Below are 23,419 nucleotides of genomic sequence, written 5' to 3'. Positions count from 1 at the left end.
ACCCACTACGCTTGACTCTAACCGAATCACCCACAATGAGGGTCACTGGCATACACTTGTGTTTCAAGTGGTGACGTTCTTTGATAACACTCTGGGAAAGTAACTAATTCTCCTTCACTGTTTCTGGGGACCAGAAGGCTCTCTTAGCTGTTACGAGCCATTCAATATTGTCTTTAGACATGGGTGTTCTTCCTTTCATTAATTCGAAAGGGCTGGAGGCTGTGCTCTCATTGGCACTTACTCTGTAAGCCCACACCATTTTATACAATTTGTTTTTCCAGGCCAACCCATTATTGTTGGCTAACAGCACTATGCCCTTAATCACTAGGTTAAACCACTGTACTTCTCCATTGCCAGCAGTATGGTATATGGAGGCCATTTTGTGTACGATACCATTCCTTTCAAGGTACTTTTTAAAGTTTTCTGATACAAGCTGTGGTCCGTTGTCACTCAGGATGTACTTAGGTAAACCCTCTATAGAGAAAACTTTGTCGAGGAATTTGATAATACTGCCTGAATCCATCTTATAGAGTATGTCAACTTCAGGTCACTTAGAAAAGTGATCCACAACGACAACAATGTACACCTGTTCACCATGTTCTCTTATAGGTCCCATTATGTCAATACCTATTCTCTCCCAAGAAATACTCGGGCTGGACAACGGGTGTAACGTGGGCCTGAAAGTAACCTGCGACTTGTCAAAGTTTTCACATTGCACACAAGTCGTCTCCTTCCTTTCGATAACAATGTCACATCCAGGCCTCGAATACCAAAGCGCTGACCCTGCACTTGGTTTTATTGATTCCTATGTTTCCCTCATGGAAAATCTCTAAGATTTTATCTCTTAAAACCTCAGGGGGTACCACTTTCCCTTACGTTAACACTAGACCTCCTTCAAATGACAACTTGTGTCTCAATTCCCAAAATGTTCTTTGTTCCTTACGTATATCTTTCTTCCCAGGCCATCTACCCAGTATCATCTTGCCCATTTCTTGCAACAATACGTCCTCCTCTTGTACCTTCATCCACTGATCCTTGGAAATACCCGGGTATTCCTCAGTGATATTAGCAACGCAAAACTCCTCTCCCATGTCTTGTACATTTTCACTCATGAGGAGGGGCAACCGACTAAGAAAGTCAGCAACAACATTCTTTGTACCAGGTACGTAGTGCACGTCATAGTCGAAATCCAACAGTCTAACGACATGTGAGCCAGTCTGGGTGAGGCAGCATACAACCCTTTAGTGATTAGCACTTTTGTAAGTGGTTTATGATCACTATGTAGTAACACTTTCTTACCCCAAACAAATTGGCGGAAGTGCTCCAGACCCCACACACACGCAAGAGCCTTAAGCTCAATTACAAAATATTTCTCCTCAGTGGATGCTAAGGAGCACAAAGCAAAAGTGATGGTGTCCTCAGTACCCAACTTGTTCTTCTGGGTTGGCACAGCACCTATGCCTCTTCCACTAGCATCAGTAGTGACAATACTAAATAAATTGTGACCAAAACCTTGTAAGTGGGGGGGGGGGGCATTGCAGATATCCTCTTTAAGAGAGACAAAGCTTTTTGACAGTTTGGGGTCCATTCAAATTTGTTCTAAAGTTTTAACTGTTGTCTGATATCATAAGTTTTGGAGGAGAAATTCTTCACAAACTTGGGATAGAATTCTACCAAACCCAAGAATGCTCGCACTTCATCTCTATGTTTAGGCACTGGTGCATTGCTTATGGCCCCTAACAATTCTTTTTTTGGTTTAATACCCTCCTGTGTGATTTCATGGCCTAAATATGTCTTTGCTTCTACCCATTACCAAACTGTCATCATGAAAGATGTACAGATTCTCAAAACACTTGAATATCATATGCATAAGTCTTTGGAACATTGTGACAGCGGACACTAAACCAAAGGAAACTCTTTTAAATCTATAACAGCCAAACAGTGTTATTAAGGTTTTTAAGTTTCTGCTATCCGGATGTAGAGATACCTGATGGTAGGCTGCCGTGAGGTCAATGGTTGAGAACCACTAAATGTTTCTAGTATGTGCAAGCATCTCATTACTTTTTGGCAAAGGATGCTGGTCCACCTGGATGCTTTGATTGAGGTTGCGTAAGTCAATTATTAGTCTCAACTTTCCATTGGCTGTCCTTGCTACGACCAATGGCGCGACCCACTCAGAGGACTCAGTGGGTTCTATGATCCCTTCCTTGGGTAAAGCTTCCAGTTGTAACCTAACTTCCTTTTTTAATGAGTAAGGAATATTTCTCATCTTGTGTATGCATGGCTTGGCATTGGCTTCGAGTTGTATTCTATGTTAAAAACCTTTTGACTTCTCAATGCTCCCATCAAATACCTTGGGGAATTTCTTGGAAATGACTGATCCTAAATCTTCTTCTGCCTGCATAAGTCAAACTGGGTCCGAGCTGTTAGGATTGAGGACAATGCCTAACTTGCCTTGATCCCTCCGACCTAACACTGAAGGACCTGTAGCGGAAACATACAATTTGCTCATAGTTTCTTTATTTTTAAAAACAAATTTCAGCTTTCTGCAACCCACCATTTCAATTGGTTCGCCTGTGAATGTTTTAAGGGAAACATCAGGTTGGGTAAATTCTTGTACTAAGGTATGCAATAACCCTGTTAACATCCCCAATTGTCATTTTACACATGTTTTTTTTCTTTCGTTGTCTCCCAAATCAATGTCTAGTACTTGCCCATCATCCACAATAGGTACACACATATTAATGTCAGAGTCATCTGACGACTCGGAATTATAACCCTCAATCTGCTCAACCAATTTAACTCGGTAGGTTTCTTCTGGCAAAACTTCTGGGAATGGCCCACAATGCCACACTTGGTACACTTTTGTGTGCGTGCAGGGCACTTTTTGTCATTGGCCAAATGTATAGTGCTTCGACACCTGTAGCACTTCCTTTGTGAGAAACCTTTAATACTGTTTGGCTGATCAGTCTCAGATGCATATTTATTCCTTCTTTTGAACAGGGTCTGAGGACGTGGTTCAGCTCCACTTATTTTTGCCACAAATGCCAGTTCCTCCTGCTTAACTTTGTTCTCCGACAGTACCGCTTTGGCATATCTACCAGTTAACTCAGCCCTTTTCACAATGTCGATCACATCTTGAAGGGGTTTTTCTCCATTGCCCATAGTGAGTCCTGAGTGGCCTGATTAGCTACACTCATTACAATCAGGCCTCTTATGAGTTTGTCGTGCCGTTCCCCAAAACGACATGCTAGAGACACATTATTAAGAACCATAACATAATCCTCTATAGACTCTTCCTCACCTTTTTTTCCAGTGGTAGAATTTATACCTATCCACAGCAATGCAAACTGTGGGTTTGTAGTAATTTTCTAAATCCTCCAATCCATTCGTGTATACATCCCCCTGATCACTTGAGTGGATTTTTTTATCAATGCGATTATATACTTTGAGCCCACCCGCTCCCAAGCAATGCAATCAAATTTTCTTTTCCTTCTCAGGGGTTAAGTCTTCCTCCTCATCATCAAATGTAGAAATGTAATTTGTGAAACATTCACGCCATGCCTCCCATTTCAATACAGGTTTCCCCGCTGCTGGTAAGAACGCTTGTGGTGGTGACAAATTATACACATTACCTGAAGCCATGTTAAAGAAGTGGTTAAACAATAACTAAAACTGAGTACCATGAAATGTAGAAACTAGGTGTTACAACTAGACCACAAATCGAGGGTTAGATGACAGCTCCCCAAAAGATACAATGCGTAAATGCAGCTGAAAGCAGGTCTAGTAAAATGTGGGTCAAGAAAGTTCACAAGCTTTTCGGAAAAATACCTTTGAAATCAGGTTGAAGAAAATCCACCTTCGCTCCCTTGCACCTTTGTGTGGATAAAGGCGGCGTATTAATAGCAAAATAATGGTTATAATAGGGTTTACTGTGGAATCAACTGCACAAGAAAATGGTTGGGAGAAGAGAGACTATTGCGTGAATGATCGTATGTTTGATAGATGCGCAGTATAAAACTCCCATCAAAGATGGCTGCACGTCCAAGCAGGCGCGGTGCGTCCATTGGGGCGTGGGGGCGTAGCCCCCCCGCCCGCGCGCACCCGCCCGTAGCTCCCTCGCGACGCCGAGGGTGGGGAGAACTCAACTGACAATGCATGTCAGTCAGCATGACGTCGGACCGTGGGCGGTCCGGCGTCATGTTGACTGACCAGCATTGTCAGACCAGGCAGCACTGCAGCACAAGTGCGCATGAGTAGGCATGGTGAGCTAGTTTTTAGCCCGTGCCCAGTCATGCGCACTTGTGTTTTCACGGATTTGCGCATGCCCATTAGGAGCCCCTCGGTCTCCTAATGGGCAGGCGGCGGGCGAGGAGTAGGCTGTGCCCTCAGCCAATCCTGGCGCTGCAGCAGCGCCAGGATTGGCTGAGGGGTTGCCACTGCAGTGCTGACGTGACGACGTGCTGTTCAACTTCCATCCAGTTTGAAGAGGCGCCAACGCGGACCAGGAGCAGAGGCGGTCAGGTAAGACTAGAGGGGCTGTAGGCGCCAACGGACGGACCCGAGGTGGCGCGGACGTGCTGAGGACCTCAGGTAGGATTTTAAAAAAAATTATTTTAACACACCCCACCCCGCGCGACACCCCCCGCACGCGACTTCCCCCCCCTGCGAGCCGCGACTTGCCCTGGTGACCCCTTATAGACCCCTCGCTATACAAACAATCAAGGACCCTATAAACACACCCTTCACTGGGGGGCACCTGCTGAAAGTAAAGGGGGGGGGCGAGGGTGGTTCAGAGGGCTAAACAGAAAGCAGCCTTCTCACCCGAGTGCCTGTGAGAGAGGTATTTTAAGGAATAGTTAAGGCTGCTTCGGGCCGGGTTAGGCTTTGATTGATGAAGTCACTTGAGGAGTCTTGTGTCATTTTTAGAAGAACCCAAAGCTGTTACCAGGGAGCTCTGGAGTGCGTGCTTTTAAGGGACATTTATACAAATGTTTGCACCAGAAACAGTCTGATTGTGTATTAATAATATATATGTATTTGAGACGGCTTCTGTGATCTCAAACATGAAATGTTTTAACACACTTTGCATAGCCTAATACTGCGTCTAATACTATTTTACGTTTACAGCGTGCGGTATGTCCCAGGGTGCGACTTTGCAGCACTATAAGGGCACAGGTCACTCTTCCCAAGTACATGGCAGGATTCACAGCTGTGACTCTGTGGTCGTACACAGATATCCACAGGGTTCACACTCCTCCCAGGGTACGACCTCGTAGTCAGTGCACTGGTATCTGTACAGTGACGGGTGCGTGTCAAGTGTAGGGTGTCAGTGGCAGTGCGCAGTGGGGGTGTACATTAACGCATTCATGACGGACAGGTGCATGCAGAGTGCAGGGGCATTCCCCGAGGTGGCTTGGATTCCTCTCAGTGCACAGTGCGTGTGTGTACATTAACGGATTCATGACGGACAGCTGCATGAACATTTCAGGGTTCGTTTCCCCGGGTCGCGTGGTTTCCGGTCCGGGCCCTGTTTGTGTACAGTGACGGGTGCATGCGGAGTGCAGCGGCTTTCCCTGAGGTGGCTTGGTTTCCCGTCAGTGCACAGAGTGTATACAGTGACGGTCCGGATGCATGCACGGTGCGTGGCTCGCTCCCCTGCACATTTTACGCCTCACCACTTTCAAATGTCACCAGCCGCCCCTGCGTCCAAGTTACCCCCGTTGAAACGCTGCATGTGCTTTTCAATGACGTCACCCAATTTGTAGCATTTGGCGTCTACGACGTACAAAGTTCTTGAAGAAACTGCTAGGCTAATACTGGCAATGGTCGATGGGTGCATCAGTTCCTCGATGTGTAGTTCCCACCTTACGTTTAGCCATCATCACTCCATCCATCCTTTTGAAATTCTATCTAGCTAGTTATTTATCTACCTATCTAATCAATGGTGTCTGCTTCCATCTTGACACTCAGACATTTTGCGCTCTTTTCCATTTTTATCGACATATGCATTGATCCTGCGTGAATTCATATATTCCTGCACTGGTCTATCTGCCTGTCCTGGAATCTGATGATTGGCATTCAGCCATCTGAGATAAGATGCTCGGACAGCTTCCAGGTGTGTACACAAATCATCCCTAACTAGCTCCTTCGTGTAAGACCAGCACATAGCACAGACAAAATTCCACATCCGTAAATGGTTAGATTCAGAACATGTTTATTTTGCTACCAGTACAGAAATTCATCAGGAGTCCTGTAACATGAGTACCAACTATAAGTTTTATTGCTTTGCTCCCATTTGATATTTATAGAATTCTTTTATAAAATTCTGCTCTGTTCAAGCTTTGCCTCCGTTTTCCTTGTTGCCGCTTCACATCGTGTAGCAGATGAGTACAGGCAGTACCACCATCATACCAAGTGGGAGTGCACTCTGTCGGCCGGCCGCTCTGTTGCATAGGTCCCAACAGCAGCACTGGTAGGACATGCTGTAGGTGATCCCCTGGTAGGACATTTCTTGCTCCTCTCCACATTTTGCCTCCAGTATGCAGCCTATTCTCTTCATCAAGGGTAGGTTCATGGCCACCCCAGTGCCTACGTAGCACATATGGCTTGGAGGGCACGGTCTCGTCTTGACCGATTCACACTTATCTGACTGAGGAAACATGCATTCAAAACAGTTCAGGGTGAGGACAGAGGGGCCTCGGAGGATGACGCAGAGACCTAGGAGCAGGGTCAGGGTTCTCATGACACCATGAAGACATATTCATCCTACCTCCCAAGCCATTCCCCAGAAGGTCTGCTCCTTGATCAGTCAGCAGCGTCTTCCACTTTCAGGCCCCGATCTTCAGAAGCATGCTCTGTCTGGTCAAGGGATCTTCAGGTGCATGCTGTGTCCGGCCAGTGGATCTTCAGACACATGTGGTATCTGATAACTTTATCTTCGTGCAGCTTCAAAGTGACATCAGAATGGAACAGTTGACCACATCTGTTTCACATAAGATTCCAAGAGAGTATCTGGCCTGGACTTCCTAAGCTCACCCAATGAGGTCATAGAGGAAGGTGACATCACCTTCAACAAAGGCATCACACTCTGCTACAGACTCAGACTGATAATGAATCCTACTTTGACAACACGTGCATCAAACTGAAACACGCTGAAATGAAACCCAAGGGAGGAAAAAAAACAACTTCGACATGTCATAAGTCCACATGGGTGAGCCCAGGTGATTGAACTTTCTACCTATATTTTTGGAAAGAGTTGTGAGAAAATGCTCATTAAATTCCTCTTGTCTTCTTTTCTCTACCTTCTTTCACTCTTTCTCTGTTGGATGTTAGCTCAGTGATTGCTGATCGTTCCATCTAAGCTCAGTCAACACCTCACTGTTGCTCTGACACAGGCCCCAGATATACTGTATGGTGTGTCATTACACCTCCTGGGGATTGGATCTGGCTGCATTGGCAGAGGAGGAAGAGGATCCAAGAGCTTAGAGATGTAGGCATGTCCAGCAATTCACTCTTATCACTCGTAATCTATAAGTGCTCAGATCCTGTCAGTACCAGGCCTCATTCTCTGGTGGCATTGAGTGAAGTACAGTTCTATGAGAGAGAGTTAACTCTAGAGACAGACAAAGGAGGAAGCTGGGAATATGGTAAGCACAAATCTGTGTCAGCATTCCTTTAACGTGGGCATCAACAAACATTTCAGGTAGATTTATTTACCTGAGCAAACTGTTGGGTACTTTTTTAGCACAAAACTACAAATCTGAATGCGAGCACCAGTGTTTTGGATGCAAGCACCTGGAAATCAACTTGAAATTACATTTCAAGCCGAATTTTTACCCGAACAGACCGTTTTGGTCATTTTTTGAATGCAATATGTACTTTGCATTATAATGGATAATTTTGCTGTAGTCTCACGGAATTACACTTCACGGAATTATGCAAATTACACCCACCACTAGATATTTCTAGGATTTACATGGGACTCGTAAGGAGCACCAGGATACTCTTGAGGGTCATGGTGTGCTTTACAAATACACATAACACATACACATAACATTACAGAGTGTGTCAAAAGATGTTGCTATATCCTATGGCTGCCTAGAGAAGAACTACTTTAGTAGCTGAGTGGCCTTGTGCTATCTTGAAGTAGGTTCAAGCCTCTAGAGTCCCAGTTGGAGTGAGTTAATGGATAAAATACTAAAATGTGCAAATATTATTGACACTCATGCGTCCCGGGGTGAGTGTTTATATGTGTAAGTTTACAGGTTAGCTATATTTATGTAGCATAGTTACTTGCAAAAATGATAGAGGTTAAATGGGTAGCAAAGAAGGCGAACCTCTTTTTAATAGTTTTGCAGGGTCAGAGTTAGATTTGTAATCAGGAGGATAGTTTTCAAAGAAAAGAGAGAGCAGTTCTAGAGTTCCATACTCCGTTAGAGTCCCAAGCAAAATCCAGAAATATCTAGCGTTGGGCGTAACTCACATGATTCAGTGTAGCGCGAAATTACAGCAAAATTACACATGATTATGCAAAATGCATCTCTCACTCAGGAAATTACCCGATTAGTCCGTTTTGGAAAACTTCTCGAAAATTTAATTTGGAGCTGATTTCTAGTTGTGTGTGTTCCAAACACTGCCGCTCTCATTCAGATTTTAATTTATGTGGTCAAAAATTACCAAAACAGTCCACTCAGTGAAAAATCTAAACAAAATATTCGTTAACACCCACGTTAATGGAACTGCTGCTTGCATTCAAAACACTGCTGTTTGCGTTCAGATTTGTAGGTTCACGTTAAAATTATTACCTGAATGGGCCGCTCAAGTTAAAATCTACCTGAAATGCCGCTTTCTTCAAAAAATTAACTTTAACGGTACAGCTCAGATTAAAGGTTCTCCCCCCGAAACTACGTGATTTTGTGTAATGCATAATCTCAGGAATTATGTGTAAATGTGTTAAGCAAAATTACCAGAATTGCGTCAGTTACTCTGCTGTAATTGAAATTTCACCCAGGCCTAGAAATAACTCTGTGATACAGTAATAACGTTGCTGAACGATAAATTTAAAATCAGTACCATTTAATCCATTGCCAGACATACGCATCCTGTTCCTGTAGTTGCTGCCCACACTATTTTTATATTTTTTTCTCATTGAAGGCCAGATGCTGGATTCAACCCTTAGGCTCTGATTATGCATCAAGCAGCATTATTCCTGGATGGAATTTCGCTTGCCTGATCCCAGCTAGAGGGTGTTCCCAGACCCGTTTTTTCCTGGTGCAGCATTACCACCTCTTATTTTGCTGGCTGGTAAAATGTCGTGAGACTTTGACTTCTATAGCAGCAGCCAAGACTTATTCCGCTGCTCCACCCAGACTTTTTTCCCTGAAATCGAGGAAGCATTACATTATCATTCCTGCCAGAACCAATTTTTCTCTTTCCAGCCCTACTCTCCATTCTCCTGTCCCTCCACACCAACCCTAGACAAACGCCCCTGCACACATGTAGTGCCTTCTGAGGCAGAGTGGCAAATGTGTGTGTTAAACAGCTCAGACAAGGGAATTCCATGTGGAATACTGTGATCCTACTTCTAATTTTAGTCATAGTAACAAAAGATCGAAGTTAACAGAGAGCTACACTTCCGTCAGACCTAAAAATGGTTCTTAAAATATATATGAATTGCTTGTACCTTTAAATAGCTATGGATGCCAGAGGTGTGTGCACTGTACATAAAGTGATCCTACATGCAAATCAGTGCTTAATTTGTGTCAGTGGTTTCTGGTGCTCAGCACCGGCTCTAGTGCAGGTGAAGCTGTCTTTTTAATTTGGAAATGTGCGCAACAACTGTGTTTACTAAGTCAATATAGATTGAAAATGAGTAATACCAGCCCCTCATGCCATTATTAAAGTTTCATGTGGCTTGAAATAGTTGGAATTGTCACACTTGAAGGAGTGTGAGGGTTAGGTGTTATGTTGGTACTGCCATTGCCAGCCCAGGCAGGGTAAGGGTGGTGCATGCCTCAGTGGCCTTCCGAGAAGGCCCTGGCACTTAATTGTTAACAAATTAAGCACTGATGACAATTCTATTCTATTCATTATGCCAACGTCCTCAAGATAAAAGACAGCAAGCACTTAACCCAAAGAGCTTCTTGGCCTATCACCTTTGAGCGTGCAGAAAAATGATGAAAATTAAATGTTTGGCTGTCGATCTTGTACTTTGGATCACCGCTTTCATAAAGCCATAGTGCTGCCAAATCACAATAAAGGGCCTGAAATGGCCTTTTCAATCAGTGTGGGCGAGGGCTTCATAGGACAAAATTATGTTTTGCCTGGAGCACTGGAAATCCTGGCACCATTCATTCATTCCCTTTTACGCTGAGGCTGAAGCTCACTTGAGCAGGAGTGAATCAGGTCTGGAGACTCCTGGCTTCACAACCTTGTTTACAGCTTTTACTCTACTTGATGGTGTGCAATCTACACCAACCTTGAGTGTTGCTTTTACTGTACTTGTGATTGGCTCTGCTGGCACGAGGCACTGCACTAATCAACAGACTGACTGCAGGAAATGGCAACCACTGTTCTCCATTTCAGTGCATCTGTAGTACAACTGTGGAGATGTGTGGTGGGGTTAGGGGGGAGGATTGGGTTGTAGTTTAGTGGGAATAACCAAGCACCTGACCTAGGGTACTTACTCCTGGTGTGTACCACTATACCCGGCACAGGTGATAGAAGACAGGAAGCGCGGCGCAGCAAACCACGCACCTAGTGGTGCTAAATCACTGGACCAATTGGGGGCCAAGCAAGGGTTTGGATCACCCAATGGGGTGGCACCCCCTCCCCTCCCTTTTCCAAGGGTGAAAGGGGGATATAAAGAGACGCTCCTCCTGGGGCAGCTCACTGCTACATCATGGAGCTGGGGGATTGGTGCCGAAAATTTCTAGTTCCACCCACCCACACCGATGTACCAGCAGAGTCTCAGTGCTGGCGGAAACAAAAGGTGTATTGGTTTGGTTATGGAAACACACCAACAGGGCGGTGTGTTGAAGGAGGGCCACTCACTCTGGGATCCCGTACAGCAGGGTGAGTAGGCCTGACAAAAAGTGGGTAGCAAACGGAGACGGCACTCGCAGCCCAGCCGCCGCCAGGCGGCACGGCACAAAGAGACGAGCAAGGTAGCGAGTTGGGGCCCAACTCTGGGGGAAAGGCTACCCCTCACACGCAAAGGGGCATGGAAAACAACAAAGAACAATCTACGAACTGTCAGGGTGATTTACGACCCTAGGAGATGCAAATGAGCAAAAGACAAAGAAGTTATTTCTGACCAGCCAATAATTTATGGCCGATGATTTATGATGGTGCCGAATGATTTATGATGACAAAAATGATAACCGTTTGTGACAGAATGATTTATGATACCACGATGATTTATGACCCATGATTTATGGCTGCTGATTTATGATGATAAGGCAGGATGATTTATGACAACAAAATGATGGCCGATTGTGGCAGAATGATTAATGATACCCCGATGATTTATGACCCAGGGGGTTTATGATGTTCTACTGACAACCGTGTGATACCCAATGTGCAATAACATATGAGGATGATTTGTGACCCCAGCCCCAAGAAGGTGTTCAGGGGAGTTGCACATGTATGACGTATGTAATGAGTAATAATACTGCGGCCAACAATTGACCACCAAATACAACGACTGTTGGCTGTGTTTAGTAATACAAATGTATAAGTAGGGTACCTTTCCTGGAATGGGCACAGTGCGGGCGTTATCCATTTCAGTTAATCTGTATTACAACTGTGGAGATGTATGCGCGGGGTGGGGGGGAGGATTGGGTTGTAGTTTAGTCAGTGCTTAATTTGAGCCGGTGCTTTCCGGTGCTAAGCACCGGCACCTAATTGTCAACACCATACACAGAACAGTCTACCACATGGTGGCGCTGCTCATCTAATTTAGAGATGAGCAGAACATTGGTTATTTAGGAATACAATATACATTATATTTGCCTCCCTAGCCATTCCTTTAACTTTGGGGACCTGGAATAATCTGAACGGGCACATTTGCATGTGAGAGAGAAGGTTAGTAGTTGTTTTGGTTGGGATGACAAGGGCGATGGGTGGTGCAAGCTGCAGTGGCTCTGGTCAGAGCCCTGGCACTTAATATTTTACAAATTAAGCACTGAGTTTAGTAGGAATAAACAAGCTCCTGACCCATAGTACTTATTCCTGGTGTGTACCACTACACCCGGCCCAGGTGATTGAAGCCTAAAGCTGACAATTTGTTTGCCCACATGTAAGTGCATGCAATTATTTTACTAACTAGCACAGTGGACACGAAGGTACACTCCCATCTCAGCTGCTGAGCAATCCAAACTAGGGCGGAAACAACTGGAGTATATTCTTTCAAGAAAGTGACCACTAAGCAGGAAATATCTGATGGATTCTTAACACAGGTCCTTAAGTACATTCACACATCCTTACTTTCACTGGCAAGGAGAATAGATGCTTCCATTGCAAAGCAGGGACGCAGAAGCCCGTTTCCAGTCCACATCTCCCCTCCTGTGCGGTATTTCTATACCCCTGCCAGGCTGCCGCACACAACTGTCTCTCACTTGCGCATAACCACCTTCTCATCCAGCATAGCCGCAATCTTGCCCCGCCTACCCCGTGTCCAGTGTCGCACTCTCACGTGACTCCAGTCCCATGCAGCGCATGTTGGCCTGTGTTTCATTCCGCTCGGTGAACCACAAATGTTTACATGCTCTGTGCAAACGCACTCACATTGCAGCAACAATTCAGTCAGGTGAGTGGTTAAGGCGTGCAACTCTGTAACCCTTTCCAGGCATAGGGTGTTTAGAAGCCACGATCTGCAAACAACCAGGATGAGGTGTGTCACAGGGTGCACCAGTCAGAACAGAGCCTTAAGCAGCTCAGTGACACAAAACAAGGAACAGTGGTAGTGGCAGTTGTGTTGACTTGTATGCCAAGCTTCACAAACAAACAGAGCAAGCACGGCGTGGTCCACAGCAGGGCAGGCGCACAAACACACCAGTCACGGTACATGCAGAAACCTCCACAGGGCTGACGCCATACTCCTCTGATGACGTGCACCGCGCAGTAGTACAGCAGTGAGGGGAACGGTATGCCCACTGTCCTGAAACGGATGGCAGGATGTCCTTCTGTCCGGACGGGCAGCCCTCCCTCCCTCCAGAGATGGTTTCGCTTCCCCTTCGCCCTAACTGCTACTCCATAGCAACTCCAACACTGAACTACCACTATTGAAGGTTTTGGGAAGTAGATTGTGACGATGATTGTGACACTTGGGCAGACTCAGCCTTTCATTCTTCTGTGATCGATAAAATGGTTCACATAGAAAGAAGTATCAACACTGAGTATAATTGATTGGTTTCAATGTAAAGATCCGTGTGTCTGTCCATCGGTGCAGCTTACCGTTCGCTTCGGGGTCGGCCTTTGCGTCTGTCATTCTACACAGGCATCCATGTATCAGTCATTGTGTGTCTGTCTTGGGACGTTGGTATTCCTGCACCTTCTTTTGTAGTTTTATATAGCGCGAACTCGACCCTAAGGTATCAGCGTTTCACATGAGCACCAGTTGCATTACAGACTGACACATTCAATTTTTTAAGGAACTGGGATATTAAGTAGGGGGAGATTACGAGATTTGCCCAGAATCACAGAATGTTTGAGCCTCCCGCCAAACCCGAACCTGGTTCCCCAGCTTGAAAGTCGGCCGTCCTAGCCGTTAAGCCATACCCTCTCCCCTCCTCCATGCTGCTTCAGATGCAAGTCTGGATCTGCCAGTCCTGCCCTTTAGTCACCAACCTCCATGACTGTGATGGCGGTTGTTCAAGTTTGCGTATATCTCTGCTGACGCAAGACGCTCCCTACTTCTGCCTATGCATGCATGGAGCCATCATTCACCTTCCTGTGCTGAACCAAAGCATTCACTGCACCGCATCTCTCTGACAGAAGGCCATGCCTGCATCCATCTAAGCTGACACAGCTGTTTATCGCCTATGCTGATATGAAATAATCCCTGAACCTATTGTGGTCCTCCGGCATTCAGCCATGCTGACGTAACTCAACCCCTGCATCTATTTATGCAAACAGAAAGCCATCATCCATATATTTATGCTGACAAATAGGCACCATGCATCTCTTTAAAATAACGTAGAGCTGGCCCCCCATCGATGCAGATACATTGCAACTGCGCATCTATCCGTGCTGGCTCATACCCATCATGAGCCCACCTATGCTGAGGCAAATGGTCATTCAGTCTATTGCAGCCATCCTGCATCCTCCTCTGCAGACACAAAGCCAAGGCTGAGGCAAGACCTCTTTACCAGTCTGTGCAGACGCAAAGCTGCATCTGTCACCGCACCCTTCGATGCTGACACAAAGCAGTCTGTGTATGTTCACAAAGTCATCTCTGTATCTGTCAAAATACCTCTGCATGCATAATAGCAATCCTTCACTTATCTATGCCAACAAGTCACTCATGCATCTATTCATGCTGACAAGAACATCCCAGCAGTCTGTGCTGATACATGGGCGTCGTACAGCAATCTACGCTCTCAATAGGCATTGCTGACACTAGTTATGCTGCACCTACTTATACTGACACAACCTGTCTATGCATATATAGCCATTAGGTGTTATAGGCATAACACATATGTCTATGATAACACAATCTATGCTTGCATTTATGCAGAAACACAGCAACATGCAAATATATGTGTTGAAACATAGCCATCACGCATCGAGCTACACTGACAAATAGCCATCGCGCATCTGTCCATGCGGATAGATAGCCATCATGCATCCATCTATGCTGATAGGCAGTCATTGTTCATCTGTCTATGCTGATAGATAGCCATCATGCATCTGTTTATGCTGATAGGTAGCCATCATGCATCTGTTTATGCTGATAGATAGACATTGTGCATCTGTCTATGCTCATAGATAGCCTTCATGCATCGGTCTATGCTGATAGATAGTCATTGTGCATCTGTCTATGCTGATAGATAGTCATCATGCATCTGTTTTTGTTGATAGGCGCCATCATGCATTGGTCTATGCTGATAGATAACCATTGTGACTCTGTCCATGCAGATAGATAGCCATCATGCATCTGTCTATGCTGATAGGCAGTCATTGTTCATCTGTCTAGGCTGATACTGTGCATCTGTCTATGCTGATAGATTGCCATCATGCGTCTGTCTATGCTGATAGACAGCCACTGTGCATCTGTCTATGCTGATAGACAGCCGTTGTGCATCTGCCTATGCTAATAGACAGCCATTGTGCATCTGTCTAGGCTGATAGATAGCCATTGTGCATCTGTTTATGCTGATAGGCAGCAATCGTGCGTTGGTCTATGCTGATAGATAGCCATCATGCATCTGTCTGTGTGAACAGATAGCCATCATACACATGTCTATGTAGATAGATAGCCATTGTACATATTTATGCTGATAGATAGCCATTGTGCACATCTATGCTGACAGATAGCCATCATGCACCTGTCTATGCTGATAGATAGCCATCATGCATAGTTCTATGCTGATAGATAGGCATCATGCATCTGTCTGTGTGAAGAGATAGCCATCATACACATGTCTATGTAGATAGATAGTCATTGTGCATCTGCCTATGTTGATAGCCCTCATGCATCTGTCTATGCTGATCGGCAGTCATTGTTCATCTCTCTATGATGATAGATAGCCACTGTGCATCTGTCTATGCTGATAGATAGTCATCATGCATCTGTCTATGTTGATAGATAGCTGTTGTGCATCTGTCTATGTGGATAGCCATCATGCGTCTGTCTATGCTGATAGGCAGCCATTGTGCATCTGTCTATGCTGATAGACAGCCATTGTGCATTGGTCTATGCTGATAGATAGCCATCATGAATCTGTCTCTGTGAACAGATAGCCATCATATACATGTCTAAGTAGCTAGATAGCTATCATGCGTCTGTCTATGCTGATAGGCAGCCACCGTGCATTGGTCTATGCTGATAGATAGCCATCATGCATCTGTCTGTGTGAACAATTAGCCATCATACATGTGTCTATGTAGATAGATAGCCATTGTGCATTTCTATGCTGATAGATAGCCATTGTGCATCTGTCTATGCTGATAGATAGCCATCATGCATCTGTCTCTGCGAACAGAAATCCATCATACACATGTCTATGTAGATAGATAGACATTGTGCATATCTATGCTGATCGATAGCCAATATGCACCTGTCTATGCTGATAGATAGCCATCATGCATCGGTATATGCTGATAGCAATCTTGCATTTGTCTATGCTGATAGGCAGTCATTGTGCATTTGTTTATGCGAATAGATAGCCATCATACACATGTCTATGTAGATAGATAACCACCGTGTATATATATGCTGATAGATAGCCATCATGCATCTGTCTATGCGGCTAGATAGCCACCATGCTTCTGTATATGCTGATAGATAGCCGTAATGCATTTATTTATTCTGGCACAAGCCTTTGCAGCATTTTAGCATTTACTTCTGCCTCCGCAGAGGTATCACTGCATCTCATTCTGTGCGTCTCATTCGAGGACTTGCAGATATATATGCTGATACAAATCCGTTCCTAATATATTGCAACAATTCTCCAACTACTCATGCTTCTGCAAAGCCACCACTGTCAGTTTAGAGTCCTGATGCTACCAATTGCCTATACGCATTTCATTAATTGTTTACATTTCACAAACCCCCTGGAGCATCTTATACTGATCTATGAAGGTGCATAGATATCCTTGTTTCTAAGTGAAAAGCCTGTGAACTTCTGTCTCAAGATTTCCATTACCTCCTCCTAACACGGTGTACAACCATCAATGCAGTCTCTCCACGTTACACTCAGACTTTCCCTCCACAGCCCTGCAATCAACCTTTGCTCTTCCACTCAAACCCTTCACTAAATTACTTTATCTAGACAAATTATAAAGTCATTCAGAACAGACCCACACACAAACCAAGCTACCACCCTTCAGAGTGGAATTGAAGACCCTTCTGTTCCACCAATATTAGAGGCTTCCAACCATCTGAAAACCTCTTAGAACCCCCAAACTCCAACCTACATGCCTCCTGAATATAGCCCATGACTCACCTTTTTTCCCACCCAAACAACTGGTCTGCAAAAAAAATGTAATCCTTCCCTCTTCCAACAAAAACCAAGCCTGCTTATCTTCAGAAAAGAATTCAAAAGTCTTCTCTTGCCACCACAGCCAAGTCTGACAAATGTCTGAAAACAAATCAAGTTTCACCTGTTCCCGCAACAGACTGGCCTACTTGCATTCAAAACTCAATATATGACACACCTTTACCTCAGACATCCAATAGAGTAGCCAGTGGAAAATGCAAGACGGTACTGCTTCTCCATAAACCAAACCGTAGCCTTCACAATAAACTCGAGAAACACATTCACTCTGCACCCCAAATTGAAGTCTTTCAGAAAACAACCTGTGGCCCCAAGTACACAGCACCTAAATAGAGTCAGAGAGATGGTTGTCTCACAATGTTCTTTGTTGCCTCAGCAGTGCTTTATTACTGTCACTACTCATGCACAACAACAAAACACACACTTGAAGAAATGACATCTGGATATCTACATCTCAAATAAAACCCTTAATGGAGTGTGTTTAGCAGAATTTACATTAAGATCCAATAAAATCTTCTCTAGTTTTAGGACATGATCACAAGCATATTGGAATAGGGGAGTAGTCAATTACAGTACCTGGTAAACACACTTTTACCTTGCTGCACAGAGGTCCTTTCTTCCTACTCTGACTTCAGACTCACTACAGGGGGTCCCTCTTTGTGTGTGAACAGGCGGAAGTGTTAGGCTGTGCCCATCTACTCCTCCATTCCTCTCAGGAAGATGCATGAAGTAGCACCCAGCCTTCCTTTGTGTGTGGCTGTCTAGAGGCAATACACAAAGAGAGCTGTCACCCAGCCCAGCCAGTGATCAGAGACAGGCAGCAGACACCAGATGGTTAAGAGTAGGAAAATTACAAACTTTCTACAAATTGCATTTTCAGAATAGTAATGACAAATCCAACTTTACCATTAAAGAGGATTTATCATTTCATAGGTACTAAATATGCCATCTCTACCTTCTCTCAATTATTAATTACAGCTGATTAAATGTAAAAAGGAATCCTCAGTGTTAACTTATGAGAGGTGCAGGCCTCTCAGTAGAGAAAAACTAATTTGGTTTTTTTTCACTATCTGGGCATGTAAAACCTAAAAGCAGAAGTCCTACCTTTTGATTACACAGCACCCTGCCCTATGGGCCACATTCTGACCTACCTTAGGGGTGACCTTAATGTAATCAAAGGGGAGTGTAAGGCTTGGCAAGGGGTAGTGGCAGGCCTGAGACATGTTCATGGGCTACTTGAGGGGGTGGCACAAACAGTGCGGCAGTCCCACTAGTAGCCTCTAATTTACAGTCACAGTGCACATGTACTGCACGGTACTAGGGACTTTCAGGTAAATTAAAAGTGCCTACTGGGGATAAGTCAATCAAATCATGTTTAGAGGAGAGACTGCATGCACTAGTTAGCAGTGGTAAAGTGCTCAGAGGCCTAATGCCAACAAAAATGAATCAGCAAAAATATAAGGCAAGCAGGAAAGAAGTTTGGGTTAGATCACCCTAAGGCTGTCAGGTCTAACGCTGTCAGGTCTAACACCTTGGTTTTTAAGATGTAGCTGTGGTTTCTACCTTTAAAAAAATGCATATTTAGCCTTTTTTTTTTAGCATTTTCCCCATAAATATTGTCATGTAGGACATACTAAAATTTACCAGGATAAAATTGCACAGGTGCAGTGATAGTATATATAATAATAGTAAATATTGCATAAACTGACAGTCCCACCTTTACCCTAGGATCATAATCTGGGCTTCAGGGTACAAAATACGACTTCTATGCAGAAGGACCTTAAAGAAAAATGACCTTGCATATGACCCCATAAGCATATTCTACAAATATCCCTTGTCAGGGAAAGCAACCTATATGTGTTTTTGAGTAGAATCGATCAGGGTATCAGGTAGTCCCATCCTGTGCAGATCCTGCATGCATGTAAGGCTGCCCTCTAGATAAATGTACAAACTGTATCCTCAGCTGCAGGTGAGCTTCATGTCTCTGTGTGCGGCTGTGAAGCAGGCAATCTGCCTCGAGGTGAACAAGATCTTTCTTATCAGGCTGTTTGGTGCCAACGTGTTCAGGAGCTTACGTCAGAGTACAGTCTGTGCCCATTCTGACACAAAATGTTACAAGTTTCTAGACCTTTCCCTTACAGCAAAAGAAACATTTGTTGCAGTGTGCTCATGTGCTTTTAGATAAACTGCCACAAGGGATTTGCAAGGATTGTGGATTTAATAATTGATGTGCATAACGTAAATGTAAAAACGAATTGGTTATTATACCGTTCTTTATGATCTGCACCATGAGTCTTTCACTTTTTGCACCACATTCTCCATCAACATAAATCCCCCGACTCAACTTGAGCTTGGGATCCTCAGTCCCATATCCTCGAGTATTTGTCGCATTGTCCGTGAACTTGGATAACCCTTTGGACATTGGCCTGAGGAATCCATTCTCCATGGGTGAGAGTCCCAGAGTAACTCACTCACCGTGAGCTCCGTCTCTCTCTATGCTCCAGAGCCTGAGCAGACTCTTCTCCAAGACACCAGTGTCTGCCAGGAGCATACTGTAGTGAAATACTTGGCACGGTTAAGTTGTTTCACAAAGGTTTATTGTAGATGCACATAAGTAAAAAATACAAGGCTGCTGGCAGCAACTGCTCTTCTTCTTTCTCCTAACTACATTCTACATTCTATCTTATATACCTATTCCATTTGATGTCACGAAGACCTTCTATTCAAACGTTCTATCTATTTAAAGGAATAGATTACTACACATACATACTCACAGCATCCAGATCTCCATGAGTGCAATTACCCAGGGTCCCATGCGATCAAAAACTAGGCAGCAACAAGAGTAATCCTATATCCACAATCAAATTTAAGGACTCCATTCGTCACCAGCGCCTTCATTAAAGGTAATGTTAGTTATTAGTTGTCCAATGTGCAGAAACCACAACTGCCCCTGGGATGCCTCACACTCGCCCAGTCTCTCACCTCCTGGTGATGCTTCCAAGCACTCACTGAGACCACCTCTTTACACATGATTTTTCAACTTACTTTCACACAATGCTTTGCCTGAGCCTGAAATTTGTGTCAATACCACAGATGTCTTCTTGATGCCGGTCACTTTTGTATTTCTACAGACACTGTTAGTCTGCTTTCTTGCCATAAATGTGGGAGTCTTGCAAAACCTAGGCCAGGCAGAAAGCCTGGGGCTTAGCTGAAATGTAACTTTATGCCCCAGCGCAAGTGGTACAATAAAAAAAAACTTTATAGGAGTTGGCATGAGAGATGTCATGAAATCCACTTTCTAGAACTACCACGTCCCAGAAATGGATGGTTGTGTCAGTCTTTGGTAACTTCACTTGTTGCATCCATCGTTTGCTGGCTGCGTGTGTGACCTCCACATCTCTATACTTTGCTGCCCCCTCGAATTTACCATCTCTCAGATCTCACTTTCCAAAGCAAGTAGGACAGGGGACCAAATTGTTCTCAAGAGCCCACTAGTGCTGCTGAATTTGTGAGCATCTGAAAGCCAAGGCTGCCTAGTCCTGTTGCCACCTCTTCTCTCTTTCCTCCAACACCCTGCACTTCCTGCCAATTTATCTCACTTCGGCGTTTATTTTTCATGCATACTTTCTCACAGTGTCACTGTTTTCTTATCTTTCTCTTCCTCCTACTTTCTATCTTTTTTCTTTCTCCTTCTCAAGGTCCACGTTTGTTGAGGGAAAATAGGCTCTGGTCCAAAACATGACTGCAGGTGCCCACTGCCTGCAACCACTTGCACACATGAAGCCCTGCTCTGTACACACCCTCCTCACATTCCATACTCTGCGAGTATGAGTCCATATAAGGAGGGCTATCAGACCCAACTGCCTTGGGAAGAAATATTAATTTCTCAACTCCTCCATATGACGTCATCATCAGGCTCACTAGAGGAGCTTTTAAAGTCAAGCAGGGAGAGAAATTGTGGCCAAATGTTTGGAAAATCTGCTAAAGGTTCATCCAATAAAAATTGCATAGCCAGCATGAAGATTTAATGATCAAATAAATTAACAACTTTTGCGACCATTTGTGAAGCGTCATATAGTTCACAATTTTCGTGAGAGTGTAAGAAATGTAAAATCTGCGAAATCTGCTTTGGGTGAACACAATGTGGTTTGAAAACACTTGATTTAAAGCTTCTGTGCTGTATCATTACAACCTTGCTGGAAATATGAAGCGAAACCGCCCCCAGTATTGATGATACCTTGGGGTAATTCCCCAAGGGTCATTTAACTGGAGAGGTATTGCAGTGCAGGGGTTCATGCTCTGAATGTGAATTAACCATGGAAATCTGTCTGTCTACGCACAGCATTCTGGGGGTTCTCTTCATGCACCTTTACTTGGCGAAACACGAGGGTGTGTTATTGAAAGAGTTATTACCGAGTAGGGTGTTATTGCATGGGGTACTACTGGAATGCTTGTAATCCCGATCTGGGCCCAGACAGGATGTTCCACTCATATCGGAATTACCCCAACGCTTGTAGTATGGTCTCACTTGGCATTTTGCAGATCTGCGCCCTATTTGCACGTGCAGGCCCTGCTCGTACCTGTATGTCCCCGTGATCACAGACTCCCCGTCCACCAGCAGGAACTTCTCCTTGAGAGTGCCCGTCACTTGCTTCAGGTGCCTCGTGTGGAAGCTGCAGCCGGACAGCACGCGGACTCGCATGTTCTGCGGAGAGACAAACCCGGTCATCCATTAGCATTGCAGGTTCACCGTGTGAGCGAATCCAGAGGCAAGCGTGGCCAATCACAGGCAAGAACGTACCCAACAACGCTTTAAAACGCAACTGACCAGCGCTGCATTCAAGAAATGAGTGCTCCATGCAGTCCGCACGGTTGTATCGTACAAGAATGAGTTTTATAGCAAATACACAAAAGTAATCGTGTTTCGTGTAATTTACCAGAGAGATACGTGGGTTTGAATGGATATTAAACACAAAAAAATGCATAGCTTCGCCAGAAAAGTAAATGGACTCGTGGTCTAATGGTTACGCAAGAGTGTTAGAGAATAAAATCTCTTTACGCATTTCCACGTGTAAGGAACACCACACAGTCCTGACTCAAAACATCAGCAGGGGGCACGCAGCTCCAGGCCCTTTCGCGCCCTCCGTCGCCCCTGCTGACATTGATCAACAACCCCGTCATCAGCGTGACACAGGCAGAGGCGTTTTAAGGCTTGGGCAAAGGGGGCCCTGATGGAGCCAACCCCGTTCTAAAGAGCCTTTCCCGGATGACCTTGAATAATTCTTGAACAGATTGTTTTAAATACCGTTTTCCTGAGAGTCTATTACAGACAGTTTGTAGAGAAATGTTGTGTTTAGGTTTTATGTTACATCCATAAAAAAAAGTTTCTTTTAGATCAAAACAGGAATTCTCTCATGAGAAATGGGAGGGTGCCACAGAGATTATTTGCAGTAATATTAATGAGCTGCTGCTGTGTTACAATATTGATTCTATACTTGATTACCACATGTAAACACATTTAGAATTTGGATGAGTGCCCAGGCGCACTCAGCGACCTCACCAAAGAGGGAATAAAGAGCTGAAATTGGATTATAAATTAAAAGTTATTCTAACAGGGTCCCCCAAAATACGTTTAGCCCAGGGCCCCCAAAATCCTTAAGATGTCTCTGGACACAGGTATGCTGTGGGTGATTTAGGTGAGCTGGGGAGGTCTGGAGATGTTTGTGTTCAGAGGCCAGTCACTGCTCAGCAGGGACGGACTGGTGAACACAAATGAAGCCCCCTACTGCCTCATTGTATTCACTAGCACCAGCAAGGGTGCCACATTTCTCTCCGACCAAGGCGCTATCCTAGCTCTAAGTCCAATCTTTCAGAGTTTAACCTCTGAACAAGAAAACACGAGTTACAGTAACAATATACAACAATACCTGTTTTGCCCCAGAATGTAATAAACCACACCTGCTCTGCCATTGGCCTGGAAGACAAGAATAAACGTCAAAAGAACCAAATAGGCTCCTCCCTATTTGAAGGATGCCATCCACCAGGTGCACACCCCTGTGTGACATCACAGGCGGGACTAACGGAAGTTTGCGCTCATGCACTGTTGATACTGCTGAAGGGAGCGCCCACTAAGGAGGAAACGTGTTAACTGGCAGGACTTTACGTGGGCTGGGTCTCAAACCCGGTAGTATTTTAGA

General features: G+C 44.6%; 1 protein-coding gene and 1 long non-coding RNA gene across 5 annotated transcripts in view; one reads left to right on the top strand and one right to left on the bottom strand.

Moving 5' to 3' along the window:
* SACK1E (scaffolding CK1 anchoring protein E) overlaps window positions 1–23,419 on the bottom strand; it is a 368,519-nt gene that overhangs the window by 105,303 nt on the left and 239,797 nt on the right. For all 4 annotated transcript variants that reach the window (XM_085616492.1, XM_085616494.1, XM_085616491.1 and 1 more), the window contains exon 4: window positions 21,803–21,927. In XM_085616492.1, the coding sequence (XP_085472618.1) occupies window positions 21,803–21,927 (125 nt within the window). The remainder of the gene's footprint in view (window positions 1–21,802; window positions 21,928–23,419) is intronic.
* Window positions 7,120–23,419, top strand: part of LOC146809645 (uncharacterized) — a 55,088-nt gene continuing 38,788 nt past the window's right edge. Inside the window, exon 1 of the long non-coding RNA XR_014966472.1 lies at window positions 7,120–7,223. This is a non-coding gene — a long non-coding RNA (uncharacterized LOC146809645). The remainder of the gene's footprint in view (window positions 7,224–23,419) is intronic.

This window comes from Triturus cristatus, chromosome 7 (assembly GCF_964204655.1).
Source record: "Triturus cristatus chromosome 7, aTriCri1.1, whole genome shotgun sequence".
NCBI classification, from domain to species: Eukaryota; Metazoa; Chordata; class Amphibia; order Caudata; family Salamandridae; genus Triturus; species Triturus cristatus.
This window is presented reverse-complemented; position numbering and strand designations above follow the sequence as displayed.